Here is a 22,100-nt window from a genome sequence, read left to right on the forward strand (position 1 = left end):
TCCACTTTTTCTCTCTATATTTTTTCTTCACATTTTCTCTCAAATTTTCCTAGGAACCAAATATAGCCTATAAGTTTCTGAAAGTTGTGCACAGTATGGATGATTAGTGGGGTAATGGATAGATTTTGTAGGTTTATTTGGTTCATCCTTTATTGATCAGCACTCATTCTCTTTATTGATATATATACGAATCTTCTTTTTGGGGTTCATGCTTGATCTTAACCCAACTCTAGGGCAAAGTATCAGTTCTCAACTTGTTGAGAGAAAATGGAGCTTTATATATATATATATATATGGCTCAATCATCCTCATGTTTAGTAAAGAGTGATAGATAGTTGTCTTAAGGAGGAGGAAGAATGGCTTTTAGAATTGATCAGGACTCAGAACTAGAGGATATTAAGGAAACCTTGTTTAATTCTGCGATTAAAGGCAAATGGGAAGATGTTGTAGATCTGTACAGGCGACAGCCGAGGGCCCACAAGGCAAAGATGGTTGTATCAGGGGAAACGGCGTTGCATATGGCGGTCTCAGCTGGCAAAGACGATGTAGTTGAACAGCTAGTTGAACTGATAAGTGAGCCCAAGGTGGAAGCTCTCAGTATTGGAAATGATCGAGGAAACACCCCTCTCCATTTAGCTGCATCCATGGGAAATGCTCACTTGTGCAGGTATATCTCAGCCATTGATACGCGACTTGTGGCTGCTCGGAATAGGGAAAAGGAAACCCCACTCTTCTTGGCTGTTCTCCATGGTCATACAGATGCTTTTCTTTGGCTTCGTGAAAAATGCTCAAGCAATGAACCGTATGAATACTGTCGACGGGGTGACGGTAAAACAATTCTTCACTGTGCTATAGCTGGAGAATATTTTGGTGAGTGTTTTCAGACATTTGATTACTCATTTCTGTATATCCAAGCCCTGCACCTGCTTTATGTTTTTGTGTATTTAAAAGGCATCTTTACTATTGCGGTACTTGACTGCAGATTTGGCAATTCTAATAATTGATCTGTATGAAGATCATGTTAACTATGTTGACGAGAAGGGACTTACCCCTCTCCATGTCCTGGCGAGTAAGCCCACTGCATTCAGAAGCGGGACTCACCTCCATTTCATTGAAAGACTCATTTACGAGTGTAAGTCTCCCAGCATAACCCAAACCACACAACTGAATGACTCAGTAAAAATTGCCAATACCTACTATTTGATAGCACCTAGAACTCTTTCTGTTCGAGCTTGCATTGCCTGGCCAGAAAAGCAGAAACTAGAGTAAAGCTGGGGTACCATGAGAAACTAGAACTTACGAGGAAGTTTCTGCCACACTAGATGAAGCACATCAATCATGTCCGTTTATATTATTTTTTATATGTCTAGAGTGATTATTCTCATTCTTGCTTAATCTTCAAGGTATATACGTCGACAAGCTAAAGACAGTTGAGGATTACCCTTATATCCTGGAGATTTGTGAAGAAAAAGTAAAGCTCCGGCAGTATCCTGAGAACTATCACACATGTATGAACTTCTGGAACATGATTAAAAGACCAGGTATGTGGTGAAGGGAATTGCTTAATTTCTTTATTATTAGCACATTTTATCTCTTCAGTGTGTTACAAAATCTCACATATTTATTACTTTCAAATTACAGCACATTTCAAGCAGATGGTGTTGGTTCTAAATGGATCTAAATTATTTTGTGCTTGCCGTATGATCATTTTGATTTATGGTGTGTTACATATTTGCTTCAAAATAGATTAGAAACCTGTTATGGCCTCTTGTCTTTAAAGTGGCCCATATCGTTTTCCTTTATTGTTAGCATAAAGTAGAAGAACTCTAGTCCTATAGACACATCTAGTTTTAATCATACATGCCCAATGCAATGGTGTTCAAATCGTTAGGATGTAGTATATTCTTTAGTCATTTTTGTGTTAATTTCACTCACTTCTAAGATTTAGTGTAAATACATTTGGTCATTATTAGTTTCAAGTTTCATCAGATAACTTTTCTTTCTCAAATTCACCTACTTAGAATCTTTCTACATGAAATCTCTCTAAAAGGTAAATACATCTATAGGGGTGGTAATCAATGAAATTTGAGATGAATAATGACTAAGTGTATTTACATCAAATCTCAGGGGTGTAAATGAAATTAATCTTTCATCGGGTTTCAATCCCCAAAATCTTGTCATCGGGTGCTTAATTTAAGGAAAATTCCGCTAGATAAAAAGAGTATCACATCTGCATTTGCATTTGGAGTGCCTCCACATTCCCAAATAATAACAGTAGAAAGAACGAAGGCTTTATGAAAATTTCCTTCCTTGCTATATGTGACCATGCTTTACAATTTCAGTATCTCACATGATAAAGAGGAAAAACCATGGAGACGTGGATGCAGACAACCCAGAACTACCAGGTAAATTTCTAATTTATTTTTTAAATCCACTGCAAGGGAAAGAGATTTTCTTCACTATTTAGATAGATCGAGTAGGCTGAATGACAATCCCTCTTACAAATTAGTATGTTATACAGCTTAACTTGCTAGGAGTTCAACTCTAACTCTATACATGAACACTTATGCTATCTTTAATTGTTTCTAGGAAAATACTAAGGAAAAATCCATTTTTTCTCATGTTTTTCATACCCATTATATGTCCAGTCAGCCGGAAAGATTCTCATCACCATTCAGGAGTTCTGCATCGAGCATTTCCACCAAATTATGGCATATGCTTGGAGTTCATCAAATTTGCCAACAAAGCAATGCTGGTTGTGTTAGGATTGGGTATTACACCATCTTGCCTACCCCCCCTTTTTTTCCTAATGCAAACATATAATTTCAAACTATGCTCTTATTTTATGTCTAATTTTCAGGATTTGGGAAGATAAGAAGAATAGTAGATAAAAAAGAGAAACATTCAAGGTCTCTTCAGATCATGGATGAACTACTTAGTTGTGCTTCAAGCTATGGGTATAACAAGAATGGCAGAAATCCCAACCTATCACAATCCGGTGAAGATGAAGAAACAACACCCTGTAACCTTGTGAAAGAACCAACACAAGAGAATAAACCTGTTTCAGATTCTAATAGAAATGAGAAAGAAGGAAGTTGTTCAGTAAATTGTCCACATGTCAAAAATAGTATCAACACAAGAGACACTTCATCTTCCGGAAGCTCCTTAGAAATTACCAACATGAAAAGAGGAGGTTAAGCTCTCTCTCTCTCTCTCTCTCTCTCTCTCATATTGTTTAAGTGGCCTCTTGGTTCTTGAGTCTAAGCTTGACATAAAATAAGTTGGGGTTAAGATAAAGGAAAATGGTATCTGAATGCTCTTCTTATCTCTCATCCTGAATTGAATTTTATGAACTTGGCAACAGAAAAGAAGAGAACTGTGGAATTTGGAAACATGGAGACACCAATACTAATTGCAGCAAAGAACGGTGTCAAGGAAATGGTGGACAGCATCCTCGAAAAGTTTCCAGTGGCCATTCATGACAGGAACAAAGAAAAGAAGAATGTAGTGCTGTTAGCAGTGGAGAATAGACAACCTGAAGTGTATGAGCTTTTACTCAAGAAGAATATTCTGAAAGATAGCGTGTTTGGTGTAGTCGATAATGAGGGGAACAGTGCCTTGCATCTGGCTGCAATGTTAGGAGATTATCAACCTTGGCATATTCCAGGTGCTGCATTGCAGATGCAATGGGAAATCAAGTGGTACAAGGTATGGGACTCAATTTATAAATGTAAATGTTTTCGAGCCTGTTCGATTAACACAATCAGAAAGATAATGTGACTTGAAACTTTACCCCATGCAGTTTGTGAAGAATTCTATGCCCCCACATTTTTTCAGTCACTATAACAACAAGAATCAAACTCCAAAAGAGATCTTTACCGACCACCACGATGAACTTGTACGCAGAGGAGGCAAATGGCTAAATAATACTTCCAGTTCATGCTCTGTTATTGCTACTCTCATTGCTACTGTTGCCTTCGCCACATCTGCCACGATACCAGGCAACTTCAATGAAAAAACAGGCAGACCGAATTTTGAACACCAATTAGCTTTTAATCTCTTTGCCATCTCATCACTTGTCGCTCTCTGCTTTTCGGTGACTTCTATGGTCATGTTTCTTGCTATTCTCAGCTCTAGGCACCAAGAGGACGATTTTCACAGGGACTTGCCTAAGAAGCTTTTGTTGGGCTTAACAACTCTTTTCATATCCATATCAGCTATGTTGGTGTCTTTCTGTGCGGGACATTTCTTTATCCTTAGAGATGAGCTCAAGCGTGCTGCATTTCCTGTCTATGCAATAACTTGCCTTCCAATATCAATTTTTGCTTTGGTGGAGTTCCCACTGTACTTTGATGTTGTATGGACTACTTTTAGGAAGATGCCACGACGAAGGTATAAGGTGAATCTCTAGAAATTTCATGTTCTCCATACTACTTGTTGATACTGCTGGTGAAATAAAGTGTGTATATATATGTGTTAATGTAGTTGGGATTGTCTACATTAATTTGCTTTCAATTGGACAACAAGATTGAAAATCTCGTGTCTCTCACAGCAAGAAAATAAGAGTTATAATTCAGTATTAATATATGTGATTTTTTAATGAGGGTCACATAGTGGTTGTTCTTCAAACTAGATTTTAGTAAGGGTCTTCCAACAAAAGTTATGAAATGAAAATTTCTTTATAGGTTTAAAGACCACCTTATATATGGCACTTGTTAAATGTTATCTTTGGCGTGATTCATTTATTGAATGCTACCAAATAAAATTTTTATCATTTGTTTTAATGATAGTCAAATAGTGGCCATCACCTCGCAAGTGTCATTTATTGAACATCCCTAAATAATTTTTATTTATTATATAGCTTAATGATGGTTAAATATGGGTTTCTAAAGATTATTAAATCAAATCTTAAATATCACTTAACGTTACATTTGGTTCTTAGAAAGTATCAAGGAAAGAAAAAATATTAAGGAAAATGATTTTCTCATATTTAGTTTTACTATGAAATATATGAAAAAAGAACTCAAATATAATTAAAATTAAGCATTTTAATTTATATTATTTAATCTTTACATAAAAGAATTTAAAAAAATGAAGTAATTTTGAAGTAGCATGTAAAAAAACTTAGTAACTTTAAATCTTTTTTTTTTTTTTTTCTTCATTCTATTTTTTCTTTTTATTTTATTTCCTCGTATTTTTCCTCAACTTTTCTGGGAACCAAACATAGCATAAATCAAAATTTTTATTATATGTTTTAATGATGGTAAAAGATTGACTATCATTATTTCTTGTTTTTAGTAAGTGGTATTGAATATCATTAAATTAAATTTTTCCTAATGAATATCATTAATGATGGAAAAACTTTGGGGGAAGGAGACTTGGTTTCAACTTACGCTTGCTACTCTTACCTTTATTTTCCTAATGTTTTTCTCATTTTAGTAATTTTGTAATGTTTTAAACTCAATTGCCTTGATTATACTTGAATGCACTTATTTTTAAGCTTTGTTTAGTAATATTGAAGTTGAATCTTTGGTTTTAATGACTATATATATATTCTTATGCTTTGTTTTTTTATCTTCATTTTAGTGTTATTTTCATGGATTTTAAGTAGAAGTTCTGGCTAAGGAAAATGAGTCCTTATAACCCACCTTTGTGCCCATAGAATGACCCTCAAGTCTTGTATGTTTAATAATATACTCACCTTAATTATGAGTTGGACCCCTCTATTTTCAATTAGAGTATCATGCTCGGATGTTTTGAAATTGGAGTTTCATGAGACTTTTGAGGTTATCTCAAGTGCTTAAGGGTTAATGGAATTTGAACTTGATACAACTATAATTAAATCTTTAATTTTTTGATTTGACAAACAAATTGATAGTTGGAGTTGCAAAGATAACAATATGGTGGTCTAATTCACAAGTGTGAAACATTGAGTTTGGGTAAAATGGTTTGTGTTGGATATCTTTCAGATGAGAATACACATAGGTAATTGTACTTGTGGTAAATTAATAAAATGTCATTTCATGGAAATAAGGGTGCCCAAGAGATCCCCTAATCCTCAGTTATCTTGCAAGAGTCATTTAAATTCAATGTTATCTAAATTTCACTTAAAATTTCTCTTGTTGTCATAAGAATTCATCATTCTTTCTTTCAAATAGTTGAGTTAAAGAGTTTTCCTTGAAAAAATTCTTTCATCGATATTTCAGATCTTTCCATCTCACTTGTGTCCTTAAGATCACCTCCCTATAATTTGAAACTTGGCTTACCAAAATATTAAAATTACAATGACTCCTAATATTTGGGGATAAACTTTGGCACATACACTTGGGAGTAGTCAAGTTTTTGGCATCATTGCCTAGAGGGCGCATCACAAGGAGTGCAATAACTTTTGGGAAGGGTTTATTTGGTTGTGATGGTGATCTCAACCTAATGAATTCTTTACATCTTCATTTCTTTTTATTTCATTTTATTTACACTTTCACATATTAGTTTTAGTTTTCTTTAATAAAATATCTTAGTGAATGTTAAGGATTGTTGAGATTGTGTTGCTTATTGCTTAGTGGTTGTTGAGGATTGTTGGGATTGTTTTTCTTAAGGTGTTGTATATTTGTGGTTGATCATAATGGGCTAAATTGGACTAGGGAATGTTCAATCAATTAGTTAGATCCTCATCCATTTCTCATAACATTAACAACTTCAGTAAAGATGGGAGCAACCATGGTAAGAATAAGGGGAATAAAAATTCCCCAAATTTGAACCCTTAGAGAAGATTACCTCCAATCAGATTATGGAAAGTGTCCCTTCATGCATAGTCATTCTCCCTCCCCCCAAGTCTTGGGGGTGGATGAGGAGTTTAGGCAAAGGAGAAGGAATATTACAACCTCCCTTATGCCCATGGAATGACCCTCAAGTCTTAGGTGTTTGATGATATATTCAGTTTGTGAGTTGAACCCGATATTTTTAATTGGAATACCATGCCTTGATACTTGAAAATTGGAGTTTGCTAGCCCTTTGAGGGTATCTCAAGAGCTTAATAGTTGAGAGAAATTTTAACTTGATATAAACATTATTAAACCTTTAATTTTATGATTTGCTGAACAAATGGATAGTTAGGGTTTCAACGATAATAATATGGTGGTTTAACTCACAAGGGCGAAACATTGAGTTTAGGTAAAATGATTTTTGTTGAAAATCTTCTAGTTGAGAATTCACGTAGGTAATTATAGCTGTGGTGAGTTAATTAAGAGTCTTTTAATGGAAATAGTCCTTAAGAGATGTCCTAATCCTTAATTATCTTGCGAGAGTCCTTTTAAATCAATTTTATCTAAATTTTACTCAAAGTTTCCCTTATTTTCATAAGAATTCATCATGACCTTTTTCAAATAGTTGAGTTAAAGAGTTTTTGGCTCCATTATCATGGAGGGCACATTGCAAGGAGTGTGGCAAATCTTGGTGGGGATTTGTTTTATTGATGGTGATCACAACCTAGTGAATTCTTTTCATCTTTATTTCTTTTCATTTCATTTTATTTACACTTACACATTAGTTTTAGTTTTCTTTATTCAATTGCTTGGAGATTGTTGAGGATTGTTGGGATTGTGTTGCTTTAAGTGTTGTATGTTTGTAGTTGATCTTAATGGATCAAAAGTGGACTAGAGATGGTTAGGTCAATTATTTAGATCCACAACTTCTCATTACATTGACAACTTCACCAAAGATGAGAGCAACCATGGTAAGAATGAAAGGAATGAAATTCACTAAATTTCAACCCTTAGAAATGACCACAAGACACCTATGGCAAGTGCCCTTCATGCATAGTGGTTCTATGATGACCTAAATTTAATTAAGGGTTATTTAAAAGTGGTTTGTGATGACCTAAATTTAATTAAGGGTTATTTAAATTTACTTAATCCCTTAATAAAGATTAATGGTTTGGGTAGTGAATTGATTTGACTAATAAATTAAAGTTGGCTAGTTTGTGAATGAGCTTGTTAATTTAATTAAAAGATGATTCATAGTAAGTGATGTTTTTCTATAGATTTTTCTTGGTGATAAGTAAGTTGATCACTTAGTGAACTGCTTGTTTGAATAAGTGGCTAATAATTTGGCAAAACTTGATGATTTACTTGGTTGTAAGAGTAGTCATTTGCCATAAGGGGTTGAACAAGTATGACAAACTAGTTTTTGGGAGACACTAAATTGGTTTTAAATTTTGGAACATTTAGCAACAACTTCCTTTAAATAAACAACTACTTAATTTTATTACCATTGACATATCTAATAAAAACATTAAATGATATTCCAATATTAATATTTAATGACTAGACAATCACAAAAAGATGCATTACAAATCTAAATACATATGATCATGAGACATTGGCCAACAATATAATTTTTCAAAAGATGAGAAAAACTTCATGGTGTTGCTGAGTATTACTTTATTTCTATTACATTTGAAGCATAGAGTTTGCCACCACAACATTATCTTCAAGCAAAATAAATAATTTCATTTTCCTTGAAGCAATCAATTAGAATTGAAAAATAAATAACCCATTTTAGAAAAAATAATTGATTAAAAAATATGCATGATTTAATATAGAAAGAGTAACTATATATTAAAGAATTAAAAACTTTTGGGAAATAATTAGAAACAAAGAGGTTTCTTACTCATTTATTATAAACGTGATACAGATATACATGTTAGAGGAAAAATATAAAAAAAGAGAGGATATTGATATGACTTGATTTAAGCTATTCAAATGGTAAAATATAAGAGAGATTTCCAAACATCTGAAAAAGGCTCCAATGTTCGAGCCTAAGTTGAGTAGCCGTTGGAGTCATTTAGTGCCAAACTAGTTGTTAGTAAACTTTGGGTGATTGCTCTACATATTGCCATATTTGATTTAAGATGATTCGTTTCTTCTTTGGGTGTCATTGATTCTTCATTAGTTGTCATAGAGATTTGATTTGCTAAGGGAATGGTACTATTCCTCTTTGTGTGATTCTTATCAGTCCCCCTCAAGTTGGTGAGGGTCATGGAGTGAACTCCTAACTTGTGCTTGAAGGTAGTAAATAAATGGTGAGTAAGAGGTTTGGTGAAAATATAAACTACTTGTAGAGTGCAAGGAATATAACGAGTGTGAAGAATTCCCATGGTTACTTTCTCTCTAAAAAAATGGTAGTCTAATTCACCATGCCTCATGTGAGCATGGAAGACATGATTCTTAGCCATGTGAAGAGCACTCATGTTATCACAAAGAAGCAGCGGTGAGCTTTTGAGAGTTAGACCAATATAAAAAATAAGGGACATCAATCATATAAATTTTTCTATAGTGGATGTCGTTAACCTATATTCTACTTTAGCAAAAGAGCGAGCAATCGTTGTTTGTTTCTTTGAACTCTAGGATATGTAGTTTGCACCAAGAAAAATATAGAAACTAGTGGTACTTCTTTTTGTATCAAGATAACCTGTCCAATCAGAATAAGAAAATCCATATAAGTTTAACAAACTTTGAGCTAAAAATCTTTTATCATGATCTAACGACCCCTTCAAGTAATGTAAGGTCCGTTTAAGTGCCTTAAATATTCATAAGTGGGATTTTGAAATTGTTGGCAGACCTTGTTTGTAGAATGTGTAATGTTTGGCCTTATGAAGGTTAAATATTGGAAACTTCAAACCAATGCTCAATATTTTGTAGGATTTATTAGATGATTGTCATTTAGATGAGGAGTGTCTTTCATAACCATTGGTGTAACAATAGGAGAGCAATATAGAGTATAAGCCTTTTGAAGAAGATCTCATGTATATTTTGGTTAAGAAAGATAAAAACCATGGGTGAAGTATATGTCTCACTTCAATTTTGAGGAAGTAACTTGCTTGACCAAGAGCTTTTAAAGCAAACTTAGAACTTAGAGTTGTAATAAGATCTTATCAGGCATTAGTGTTATTTCCTGTCACTATAATATTGTGACAACTAGCTTGCAAAGTCAATTTGATTTTTGTCTAATTTTACTTCGAGTATTATTTTGGGAAATTTGAGATTGAGAGATTATGCTAGTAGCTTTTTTAATGAAGGTTGTAGGAAAAAATAGAAGGTCTATAAATAAGTTGGTCTAAAAAATATCAGGAAAATTGGTTGATGTTGTAGTGACTTTAGTAGGTTTACGAAGGCTTTGGACTCTAATTTATGTTGTAATGGGAGCAATGGAGTTTTTTAATGTATCATGATCACTTGAACAACAAAGGTGAGGGATCTTATAAGTACTAGTGTTATCAATTGAAATGTTTGGTGGGAGTATGGGTTGAGTAGGCTCCACATTGGATAGATGAAACCATTCATCTAGGTTTGGAAAAAGTCATTTGAATTTGTTTTTGTAAGATAGAAATAGTAGAAGTTTTGTTAGCAAAGGAAAATTCAAGTTCATCAAAGATTACATGTCTACAAATGTAAACTTGATTAGTTTGAGGATACAAACAATGATGACCCTTGTGAAGAGGGCTATAACCAATGAATACATAAGGATATGTTTTCTTCTCAAATTTGCTTATGCTATAGTCCCTTAAATAGGAAAACATTTGCAACCTAATACTCTCATTACACTATAATTAAGAGATCTATGAAATAATTTATGATATGGAATTTATATTATAGTGGAAAGAGACATTCAATTAGTAAGATAATAAGAAATGTATTCACTTAGAATTGTAGAGGAAGGGAAACATGAAACATCATAGTGAGTCTAGTCTCAACTATGTGTTTATGCTTCTGTTTGACAACTCTATTTTGTTTTGGGGTGCCAACACATGAAATTTGTTTGATGATGCCACATTGTTCTAAGTGATTGATGAAAGAAAGAGCTCCAAACTTGCTAATTCCATCACATTGGAATATCTTGATCCTTTTGTCAAATTGATTCTCAACCTTCTTCTAAAATTTTAAGAAGCAACTAAAAAAGTCTTATTTTACTTTTAAATGAAATAACAAAGAAAATCTTATGCAGTCATCAATAAATAGAGCCTAGTAACAAATTTTTTTAGTAGAGTTGATTTGAGTAGGATCCTACAAATCAAAATGTATTTTTTTCCAAAGAACTAAAAATTTTATTTGAAAAAACAAATGACAATTTACAACTTCTACCTAATTGACAAGAAACACAAATGGTAAGTTTCTTAATCTGATAAGAAATGTTTATATCCTTATTGGAGTTGAGAAAATGTAGACTTTTTGTACTTGGATTTCGAAGTCTAAGGTGTCACATGCTAAAATATGTAGTTGTCCCTCAAATAGCACTCAATGTAGATTTGTTTTCTTCTAATGTGTAGAAGTATAATTCTTTTCACTAAAACTTTGTTGTCCTTGTCCTCAACCACAAAACTAGTAGAGTTAGATTCAAAAGAACATTGATTATCACTAGTAAGTTTACTTATAGATAAAAGGTTTTTGTTTAATTTAGGAACAATAAGAACATTTTTAAGTTGTAAATTTCCATGCCTAGTTAAAAAAGCATTACCAATGTGTGCCCTTGACCATTATCTTAAAGATTTTATCATGACCTTTACAAGATCTAATTTGATTGAGTTTACCTATGTTATCGGTCATATGAGAAGTTGCTCTTAAATACTCATAGAAATTTTGATCAACATTATTGTTTAAGTTGATGGTAGTAAGAGCTTTAGGAATGTCTTTGTCAATGCAATCATATCTATTCCAACATACAGTAGCATTGTGATTTGGTTTTCCACAAATTTGGCACACAACTACTATGAAGCAATTTTAGTATTTGAGAGGTCACTTAGGAAGTAGATGAAGAGATAAGAGAACAACATTTTCATTTATTTCAAGACTCATGTATGTCAAGTTTAGAGTACTAAACTTCTGTTAAGGAGGGGAGAATGTAATGCCCCAAACCTAATTTAGGGGTAAAATCGTAATTTAAAATTAATTAATTAATTAATTAAAGTAATTTAATAAGGGTAAAAAAGTCTTTTCGTATTTAAGACCCTTATATATAAATTATATCTTTCCTATATTGTCTATTTAGAAAACCATTTTACACAGAGATCAGAGAGCATAGGGTTGAAGGTTTGAAGGTTTAGGGTTTGAAGATCAATTTTTCAAGTAAGATTTTTAATCCTTAAATTAATATTTTATATTCGTTAATTAGTTTTGAATACTTTAGATATTCTTTGGAATATCTCAATTTTGATTATAGTTCATTTAATTAATTTCTAGGTTAAAAAGATTAAAGATTTATGAACATAGTTTGATTTATTAATGGAGATCGATAAATTTTGATTACTCAAGTGAATAGATCTAGATAAAAAATATATATGTATATATAGTTTCCAATGTGAAAATTACATAAAATTGTGAGTATGGAGGTTAAAAGTTTTGACTTTAGAGATGAAAAAAAAAATGATGAAAGATGCGTAGGAAGGATTTGGCATGTTGAAAAAAAAAAAAAAAAGAATTGCATGAGGTATTTGTTAAATTTCAGTAGGAAATTTAAATAATAGTAATAATAGTTTAATGCAAATAAATATTCTTAAAAGATTTAATTTAGATAAGTTAGAAAAAAGGAAATAAATTTATTGTTTAGGAAGTTGAAAATAATATTGGATGGTAATAATATTAATAGAGGAAATTAATTAGGATCCCTAATACTAAATAAAATATTTTTAAGATTGTCAAATTTATATATTTAGATAAATAATCAATATTGTGTATGATATTATATTAGGTGAGGAGTAAATTTGTTGAGTTAAATACTTCAAGATTTTGAGTGCTTCTTCAAGGTAAGGGAAATTAATGTAAAAATAAGGTAAGGGAAATTAATGTAGATTTTTACAGAAGAAAATAATTTCCTTTTTATATTGTATTTTGAAAAGTGTAAAAATATTATTTTTATCTTTTTGCATGGATCAAATATGTGTTTTGTATGTAAAGTATATTTGAGAATCTTCTTTGTTTATTTATGAAAAGTGAAAATTTTTGGAGATATGATATTTTGTTTTGCAAGTTGGAATTAATGACATAAAGTGTTTGACTTTGGTTCCTATGGCCCTAGTCAACGGGTTATAATTGTTGACATTTATATGACCCTAATCAACGGGTTATAATAGTTGATATTATATGGCCTTAGTCAACGGGTTATAATAGTTGACCTTATGACCCCTAGTCAACGGGTTATAATTGTTGACTTTTGGTTTTGTTCACCTTAAATGGAACAAATTTGAAACTAGTCACTCATTTGTGAAGTCCCACTCAATTGGTCACCATTTGTTATTTGATAACCAGAGTAAGATATTTTGAATTCATTTGATTTGGTTTTGATGAGAAATTGTTTTGAAATGGATATGAGAAAGTTTGTTGAAAAGTTTGAATATATTAGTATTTCGAACTCAAAAGTTTTTTATGAAAATAAGTATATGTTATATCTCCTATTTGCAAACATGATTGAAAATGTTTGATCCATGAAACTACATTGATGTTCCTTATTGAGCTTTAAGTTCATGCCCCTTCGTTGATAATTTTTCAGGTACTCTCAGTTCGGGCGAGGAGTGATGGCTAGGCTGGGGAAATTTTTCTTTGTTAGGATTTTGGTTCAAACTTTATTTTGGACATTGTTTAGATATTAAAATTTATTTTTCGTTTAAATTATTTGAATTTGGAGTTATTTGGACAATAACACTCTAGTTGATGTGTTGGTTTTTTTCTAAAAAGTTGATGCTCGGAGACTTTAGAATTTTGTTCTACTACTCTGAACAGAAATTTGGTAATTGGTAAATTTCTTTCCAGTTACAATACGAATGTTTGTGTTGTTTCCATTTTGAGCCTTTGGGCTTGAGGTGTGAAATGACCATCATGCCCTTGGAGTGGGTTTTGGGGCGTGATAACTACTCCTCTTTGATTGATTCTTTGTGGTTAAGAGATCCACTAGGTGTTTTCTATTCTACACTACTTTGTTTTTGCGGAGTATCATTTTGGTTGTTGTTGACATTTTGTTTGTTGTAGTTGTTGAAGTTGTTTCTCACTCCATTGTAAGAGAAGCCCTTACCCTGAAAACCAAATATGCCATCTTTTGTATTTTAGTCTCTTCTTCTTTGACTAAGAAAGGCTAGATGGTGGTTAGGTTCATGTTTTCCTTCTTCCTTTTTAGCAATCATGACTTCCCTATGACTTTGTAAAGTAAGAATAAATTGATTTATGGTTGGAAGGAGGCTTGCTAAGCATTGTAGTTTTGAAATTTTCATATTTTGGACCAAGACCTTGAATAAGGAAAAAAACTTTATCTTCTTCATCAAATGGTTTGGTAACGGCAACCAAGTTATCACATATAGATTTAAATTTCTTCATATATTCTTCTAGTGTCTTGGATCCCTTCTTTATGACATAAAAACTATCCTTCAACTAGGATTCTTTTTCTTTTATTGCAAGGAGTAGTTGTTTTTCAATTAGGAACTATATCTATCATGTGGTGTGCCCACCAATTGTCATGCCCACGTGTCTTTTGACATCATTCCATGAGCTAAGACATCAACAACCATCATTGTTCAACAAGATGGCAAAGTTGGGTTATTTGCTTTCTTTTTGTCTTTATTTCAATTTTCTTTGAAGGAGTGCTATCATTTGTGAGATGATATTCTAGCCTTAGACTTTTGATAAGGGGAAGGACCTAGGTTTTCTATTGAAGACAGTTGTTTGATGAAAGTTTGATAGAAACCAAACTTTCACACAGTAAAACACTTGAATATTAAGTGAGGGCTCTATGATACCATAAAGAATTAAAAAACTCTTGAGAAATAATTTGAAACAAAAAGGTTTCTTATTTATTCATTACAAACGTGGTACATATATACATGTTGGGGAAAAATATAAAAAAGGAGAGAATATTGATATGAAATGAGTTAAGATACTCAAATGGTAAAATGTAAGAGAATGAGAGATTTCCAAACATAAAAAAAGGCTCCAATTCTTGACTTTAGATTTAGTAGCTGTTGGATTCATTTAGTGTCAATCTAGTTGTGGGTAGACCTTGGGTGATTGCTCTACATATTGCCATATTTGATTCATGATGATTTGTTTCTACTTTGGGTATCATTGACTCTTCATTAATTATCATGGACATTTGATTTGCTAAGGAAATGGTATTATTCCTTTTTATGTGATTCTTATTAGAAATAACTCTTGAAACTAAAATCAAAGTTTGTGAATTTTTATTGTTGATAACCGTAGGCAAAAAAACCATGATTTTGGTTACTCTCTTCTAATTATTTGAAGACAATCATCCGTTTAATGCTATCAAGGTAATCAACTTGGCATAGCACCTTGAGAACCACACAATAAGTGCCTTTAGGAAAAAAGGAATTGACACTCAAATTCCTCATAAATCAAAGCAAAACTATCTTATCCTTACTTTCACTATTAACAATGTTACAACACCATCACTTTTACCAATGCCATTTTTATTACCATAACCAACTGCACTATTGATTACTACTCAAAAAGTGCTATTTGATAGCTTGTAATAAACTCTTTTAAACACTTTTGAGTAGTAATTATCACCTTTTAACCCAATTAACATATTAAGGACCCTTGCAATCAATTCTAATCAAATTGTGTTAAGTTTTGGTGTTTTGATAGCTTTTTTATCACCAAAGCAATCCGAGATTGAGGAGAGTTCTTTGGAATCCATGGTAAAAGATGTCCGGACAGGGTGTCCGGACACACCATTGGAGGACGGCGGAGCGTGGGCTATAGCAAGGCACGCTCACTCACTTTAGTCAATGTTTTCCATCCGGACAACATATCCGGATATCGTCCGGATGAAGCTGCGTCGGATAGCATTGCGCCGCCTTTCCTCTTAGGGAGTCCGGATAGAGAAGCGCGCCACAAGTCCTCTTGGGGGAATCCGAATGGAGTTGATTCGGATAGCCTGGCGGCGCCGACATTTCACATTCGGAATTCCGTGCGCCGACATTTTACATTTGGATATCTCACAGCCAGATGGGAGAGGAGGACGCTTCAACTTCTCCAGATAGACATATCCGGACCTTCTGATAACGCTTACCCGCAAAGTTTTTCTCTCAGTATACAGTGCAGCGGTGTTCTCCTAAAGCTTCCTGATATTTCCGACCGACATTTTGAGATATTTTGGGATATTTTGCTTTAGATATTTGATGTCCAAATCCCCAAAGTCTCCTTGTAATCCACCTATCATAGGATTCCTTAGTCTTTAAGTAAGGAAAAGGGTGAATAACCTCATATATATAGTTTGTAATTTTCTTTACAAAGATATCTATTGTGTAATCGGCAGAAGGAAGAAATATATTTTATAGAGCACTTGCTCTATTTTTTCTTCATATATTTGTTTTCTTGTTAGTTTTCTTTCTAGCCAAACAAGCTCTGAGGAAGTTTTCTCAGAGAATGAGTGGCTAGACTTTTAGTTCCTTGGAGTTAAGGTTGCCGGGAAAGGTTCCAAGTGCATGAATTAGTAGCTTTGTGGTTTCAGCCATTAATGAAGAGAAAGTGTGACCCTTTAATGATTTCTATGTTTTTAGTTAACTTAAAACCAATGTTTTCAGAATCGAACCGGTCATTGAACCGGAAAAGTTATCGGTTCACGGTTCACCGGTCGGACCGACGGTCGAACCGCTATCGAACCGCTATCGAACCGGTGACGTCATAAATATATATTTTATTATTTTATATATTATAAAAAATTAAAAAAATTAATAAATTCTATGTAAATTTTGACAGCATCTACTTTGTTTGTTGAATTTTGTCACAAATTTTTTTACCTATAGAAGTCATCAATTATCATATATGATATCTATAACACAATATAAGATGTTATACATTCACAATGTCAATAAACTCAATATTTATCAAATAATCAAACCATTACTATCCTATAATAACCAAATTATCAAAGAGTTGTTAACTTAACACATTGTCCATAATAAATAATACAAATGTCAACCATAGGTCCACAACACTTAAATAATTACTCAAAATAAAAATATAACATGTCAATGTTTGAATATTCATGAAGTTTTTTGCATACTAATAAATATAAAATTCATGTCTTCATTCATTTTGGAAATTGGAATATGGAGATTGAACATGAGCATTTGGAAAACCAAAGTTCTCCACATCAAGCCCTTCTATAGCCACGTCACCACCATCCTCATCATCTACAAAAATATTGAATATATATCAACAATAAATCATTTTTAAAGAAAAAAAATATAATTATTGAACTTTTATAAGTTTAAATATTTTACTAACCAATGTGAGAACTTGAACCTTCCACTTCATTTATTGGAATTGACCCTTCTTCATATAGAAGATTTTCCAATTCTTCAACATCTAACTCTGCTGGTTGATCATCATCAACTACCCAAAAATCGGTCTCATCAATGCATGCATAGTCAATTGGATCATAGATTCTTTTCTTATTATAGAACCTAAAATATATATATATATATATATATATATATATATATATATATATATATATATATATATATATATATTCATAATTGTGAATAGAAGAATTTAAATTCAAAACAGCTAAGAAATCATTTATACCGATTTTTTAGGCGCAAATTATAATGAACGTATACAAGATCATTAAGCCTTTGATGTTCCAATCTATTCCTTCTTTTGGTATGTATACGTTCAAAGACACTCCAATTCCTCTCACATCCAGAAGATGATGCGGTTTGGCTCAATATTAGAATGGCTAACTTTTGCAAATGTGGTGCACTGTATCCATGTAGCCTCCACCATTCATCTAATTACCATTTTACATTAAAAATAAGAAAAAAATAAAACACATTAGCAAGTTTAAAATATTAAATAGTAAGTAGGTAACTAATAAAGAAGAATAAACATACTAATAAATGATAATAATATTTTACCAGGTTGAAGTACTTCACGTGAAGAATAAGCAAGTTCTCTTCCAAAACTTCCTAATCGATCACGAAATAACTTCATTTCATTCATTGTTTCAAGCTTGCCTTTCAGAACTTTTTGATCAATAACATCCATGACACCTCCAATAACATTTGGCTTATTACAAAAGTTTTCCTGATCATATTGGAAACATGGATTCAACCAATAAGCTGCTGAATGAATGCTTTTCTTCAGTTGTTGATCCCAACGTTGCTTTATGATCTCTGTATAAGGCTTGTATAGTCTTTTGTTGTAGTTAAACAATTTCTTGATGCCCAAACGAACCCTATACATGCCTTCATACACATATCCCATCGAAGGCCTCTCATCACAATCAACAATACGCAATAAGCGCATTAGTGGAGACATAAGATTCACAACAATCAAACAATCATTCCAAAATCTATTATCCAAGATGATGGAAACTGCAACTTGGCTTTTATAATCCTTTGAATATCTAGAGTCCACAAAGAACTTACTAGTCACCAAAGCTTGCAAGTCATGTTTATGATCATGAAGACTCTTGAGTGCAATGAAAGTAGTAGCAAAGTGAGTTGCACCAGGTCGTAGAATCTCTGTCCATCCTTCCCTTTTTCTCAACCAACTTAACAAAGCAACATGATTATACACAAAAATTGTCACCTTTGATGCGCGTCTTACAAGTTCAGCAACATGGTCCATCTTACTAATATCCTTAAAGATCAAATTAAGACAATGAGCTGCACAAGGTGACCAATTAATGTGTTTATTCTTCTGAGAAATCAATCTCCCCGCGGCCACATAATTTGCTGCATTATCAGTGACTATATGAACTACATTGAGTGGACCAACCCATTCAATCACCTCATCAAATAATTGAAACAAATTAGTTGCATCCTTGACAATGTCTGAAGCATCAACGAATTTCACAAATGATATTCCTTTAGGACAATACACAAGGAAGTTGATGAGTGTTCTTTGTCTATTATCTGTCCAACCATCACCCATTATTGTACACCCAACTTTTGCCCAAATTGCACGATAAGAGTCCACAAGTAACTGAAATTCCTTCTTGGCATCCTTTAAAAGATTAACCCGTAGTTGATGGTAATTTGGACCCTTATATCCAGGACCAATTGCAGATATAGCATCCAACATTGGCTTGAAGTAGAAGGAATTCACTGCATTAGTAGGAATGCATGCATCATAAAAGAATCTCCCAACCGCCATATCCGCTCTCCAAATAGCTTCTTTCCTAGCTAGTACACTCCTCATGGAAGGTTGAGCTCCTTGAGTATTTCTTGGTGCAAAATACTTATCCACTGTTGATTTTTTCCTTTTTCCACTATTAGCTGCCATAGGACTTTGCATTTGTTGAACCTCTTCTTCACCTTCTGCCCCATCCCCTTCAAATTGTGACACATTAGGACCATAAGGATTTCTACATTCATATGCTTCTTGGGTTGCTTTCTTAGAATTCACAAACTCTTGCAAAGAATTTTCCATTCGAAATTTTACATCAGGAGGAACCGATTTACATGGACCAATATCTCCTTTCACTCCAGCAAGATGTTGTTTCATTCTATGAATACCCCCACCTTTTGTAATCTTTTTACAATACAAACAAATAAGAGCTTTCCTTCCATTTGCATATCTTTCTTCAGAAACATGCTCCCATGCAGGATCGATCTTACTTCTAGTTGATTGAGAATTGGTAGTTGAATCTTGACCAGAGGATGGAGTCAAGTTTGATTCCATTTTTTATTTCCCTATCAAATTAGAAACAAAAATCTCACATTAACGTAGAGAATGGAAGTCATCAACCATTTAATGATTTATAATCAAGTCATCAACAATTTATAACAATCATATATCAATTGGTAAATTTATCTAAAGGAACAACCGTCATTATAACAAGCATGTTTTGATCCAATTATAAATTTATCAATATATTTTTTTAGGTTACTTCACAGTAGGATTCCCACTACACCAATTGGGATATTGATTAATTAATTGCTACTTTAAAATTAATGAAGATAGCAAGCAAAAGGAAGTGGGCACTTCCCATAAGCCCATTCATGAAGATTATGCATTATTCCATGAGACAATTGTGAAACCCTTTTCTTGGTACGTATCCAATTAGTGCTGAGTCCCTGTATCACAGCAAGACCAACTCTTAGGGAAAATTGAAAGTTTTGGGTCAGAGGGATTGAACCAAGTTCAGTCTGCTTTGGCATGGCCAAAGTTCTTTCAAGTTACAATGAAACGAACATAGACAGAGGGCAAGGCAAGTGATGGGTGATGAAGGTATTGGTGCCCCAGTACCAGAAGACATAATGGTCCTTGAATGGTAAAGAGGTTTGAGGGAAGCATATTTGTAGTAAAGGGGGTTAGTGCCTGCAGGCCTATTAAAAGCAGAAGAATGGAGAAAAGAGGCACCACCAAACCCTCCCTCATCTGCTTCCCATCAAAAGGATGGTGAAAATGAAAAAAAGCGTATGTGCTAAGGCAGCACAAAGCCCTTTTGCTAGGCCATGGACTATTTCTGGCAAAATTAAATTGGCCTCTAGCGCTCAGTGGATTTACTCATCATTATTTCAATCAAAAGAGGGTCTCCTCCACATTCTCTCCCCTCCACTTGGTACGTCTTTTCCTCCCAAACTCCCCATTCTCTTTTCAAACCAAATCATTCCCACTAGAAAATCTGTCTCCACCAACTTCCTCATGCAAAATTACATGCAACATTTTTAGATCATTTTGGATTCCATGTATAACAAAAGGCACCACCCTCTTAATTTCATAAAGTGGGAATGTTCAATTCACCAAGTTCTTGGGAAACTCATTTCTGCAACCACCTTCACAGAAATCCCATGTAAAATGTTTCTAAATCGCCTACTTTAAAGAAACCAATATACATGCCAAATCTCCAAAGAAATAAAATTTTCCAGAAAAATATAGAACTCACTGTTCAAACCTTGCCTCTCAAAGAGGGATGGATGCCTTTTACCACTGGTGATCTATGATGTCCTAGGTTTCAAGTGAAAAGGAAAAAACAGAGCAAAACGGCTACTCACTGTGGGCAAAGTGGCAAACTCCAACGCCGGGGCAGGCTACCAGCTGGGAGAGGGGGGGGGGGGGGGGGGGGGGGGGGGGGGGGGGGAGCTCTCTTGGTGTCGTGGGCCGCCGGCGGGACCTTGTGAGTGTCGCTGCTGCAGGCCGTCGGCAAGTCGCGAGCTGGAGCTGGAGCTGGAGCGGGATCCCTTGCAGCGGAGCTCTCTTGGTGTCATGGGCCGCCGGCGAGACCTTGTGAGTGTCGCTGCTATAGGCCGTCGGCAAGATCCCTTGGTGTCGCGGGCTGGAACTGGAGCTGGAGGTGGAGCGGGATCCCTTGCAGCGGCACAGCCTGGAGATGGAGATCTCCTTTGCTTAAATAGGACTCTAAAACGGCGTCATTTTGATGCCAGAAGCATCAAAACGACGTCGATTTGATGTTGTTTAAAAAAAAAAAATTAAAATCAATTGAACCGGCCGGTTCCATTCGTCCGGTTCACCGGTTGGACCGCTGGTTCAACCGGTCCGACCCCGGTTCGATCCCCATCCGGTCCAAATGAACGGACCGGACCGGTCCGGTGACCGGCCGGTGGTCGGACCGGCCGGTCCGGTCCGGTTTTTAAAACATTGCTTAAAACACCTTCAATTCACTTGAGCCAACACTTGGTAAGGCACGTGATCTCCATCCATGGAGATGCACTTGTTTATCTCTTGCGAGCTTTTGGGAAGTGACTTGGAGGTAGGATTTTCTAGAATTGCCAACACTTGGTAAGCTTTTGGACTCCAAGGAGACATCCATTAGTTATCTCTTGCGAGCTTGAGAAGAGAAGTCCAAAGTTAAAGATCACCTTGAATGGAAAATGCTAGGTGAGAGGCACGAGCCATTGCAAGTTGCATCAGTGAGAGGGAATTAGAGCTGAAATCCATTTAAAGGTTACATTTGTACAACACCGGTTATAGAATTGACAATATGTTAATTCTCTAATGCGAGGAAATGAACCAAATGACCGGAGCTCTGTTTTTGCATAAGGAACCTCCCCTGTGAACCTAAACCTCCAAGGAATGTTTTTCTTCATAAGTAATTTCCATTACTTTCTTTTTAGTTAGCTT

The 22,100-nt window shown here is 34.1% G+C and overlaps 2 protein-coding genes across 2 annotated transcripts; one reads left to right on the plus strand and one right to left on the minus strand.

The window, feature by feature from the left end:
• Nucleotides 1-340: 340 nt before the first annotated feature.
• LOC117912434 lies at nt 341-4,484 on the plus strand. The gene is made up of 8 exons (XM_034827010.1): nt 341-870; nt 983-1,132; nt 1,404-1,541; nt 2,343-2,405; nt 2,649-2,771; nt 2,861-3,193; nt 3,365-3,708; nt 3,803-4,484. The coding sequence occupies exons 1-8, from the start codon at nt 357-359 to the stop codon at nt 4,409-4,411; spliced, it is 2,274 nt and encodes a 757-aa protein (XP_034682901.1). The 5' UTR covers nt 341-356; the 3' UTR covers nt 4,412-4,484.
• Nucleotides 4,485-17,705: 13,221 nt separating this feature from the next.
• Nucleotides 17,706-19,697, minus strand: LOC117913280. The gene is made up of 2 exons (XM_034828229.1): nt 18,246-19,697; nt 17,706-17,771 (listed from the first exon to the last, which is right to left on the minus strand). The coding sequence occupies exons 1-2, from the start codon at nt 19,695-19,697 to the stop codon at nt 17,706-17,708; spliced, it is 1,518 nt and encodes a 505-aa protein (XP_034684120.1).
• Between the last annotated feature and the right edge of the window lie 2,403 nt (nt 19,698-22,100).

This window comes from Vitis riparia, chromosome 4 (genome assembly GCF_004353265.1).
Source record: "Vitis riparia cultivar Riparia Gloire de Montpellier isolate 1030 chromosome 4, EGFV_Vit.rip_1.0, whole genome shotgun sequence".
Lineage (NCBI taxonomy): Eukaryota > Viridiplantae > Streptophyta > Magnoliopsida > Vitales > Vitaceae > Vitis > Vitis riparia.

Excerpts from the sequence above, each read along its gene's own strand:
- LOC117912434 (XM_034827010.1), top strand. The coding sequence starts at position 357 with ATGGCTTTTAGAATTGATCAGGACTCAGAACTAGAGGATATTAAGGAA. Across the intron at positions 1,133-1,403 it reads TGAAAGACTCATTTACGAGT|GTATATACGTCGACAAGCTA; the intron begins GTAAGTCTCCCA and ends TTAATCTTCAAG. Across the intron at positions 3,194-3,364 it reads TACCAACATGAAAAGAGGAG|AAAAGAAGAGAACTGTGGAA; the intron begins GTTAAGCTCTCT and ends ACTTGGCAACAG.
- LOC117913280 (XM_034828229.1), bottom strand. The coding sequence starts at position 19,697 with ATGGAATCAAACTTGACTCCATCCTCTGGTCAAGATTCAACTACCAAT. Across the intron at positions 17,772-18,245 it reads TGTATGAAGGCATGTATAGG|TGCACCACATTTGCAAAAGT; the intron begins GTTCGTTTGGGC and ends ACATGGATACAG.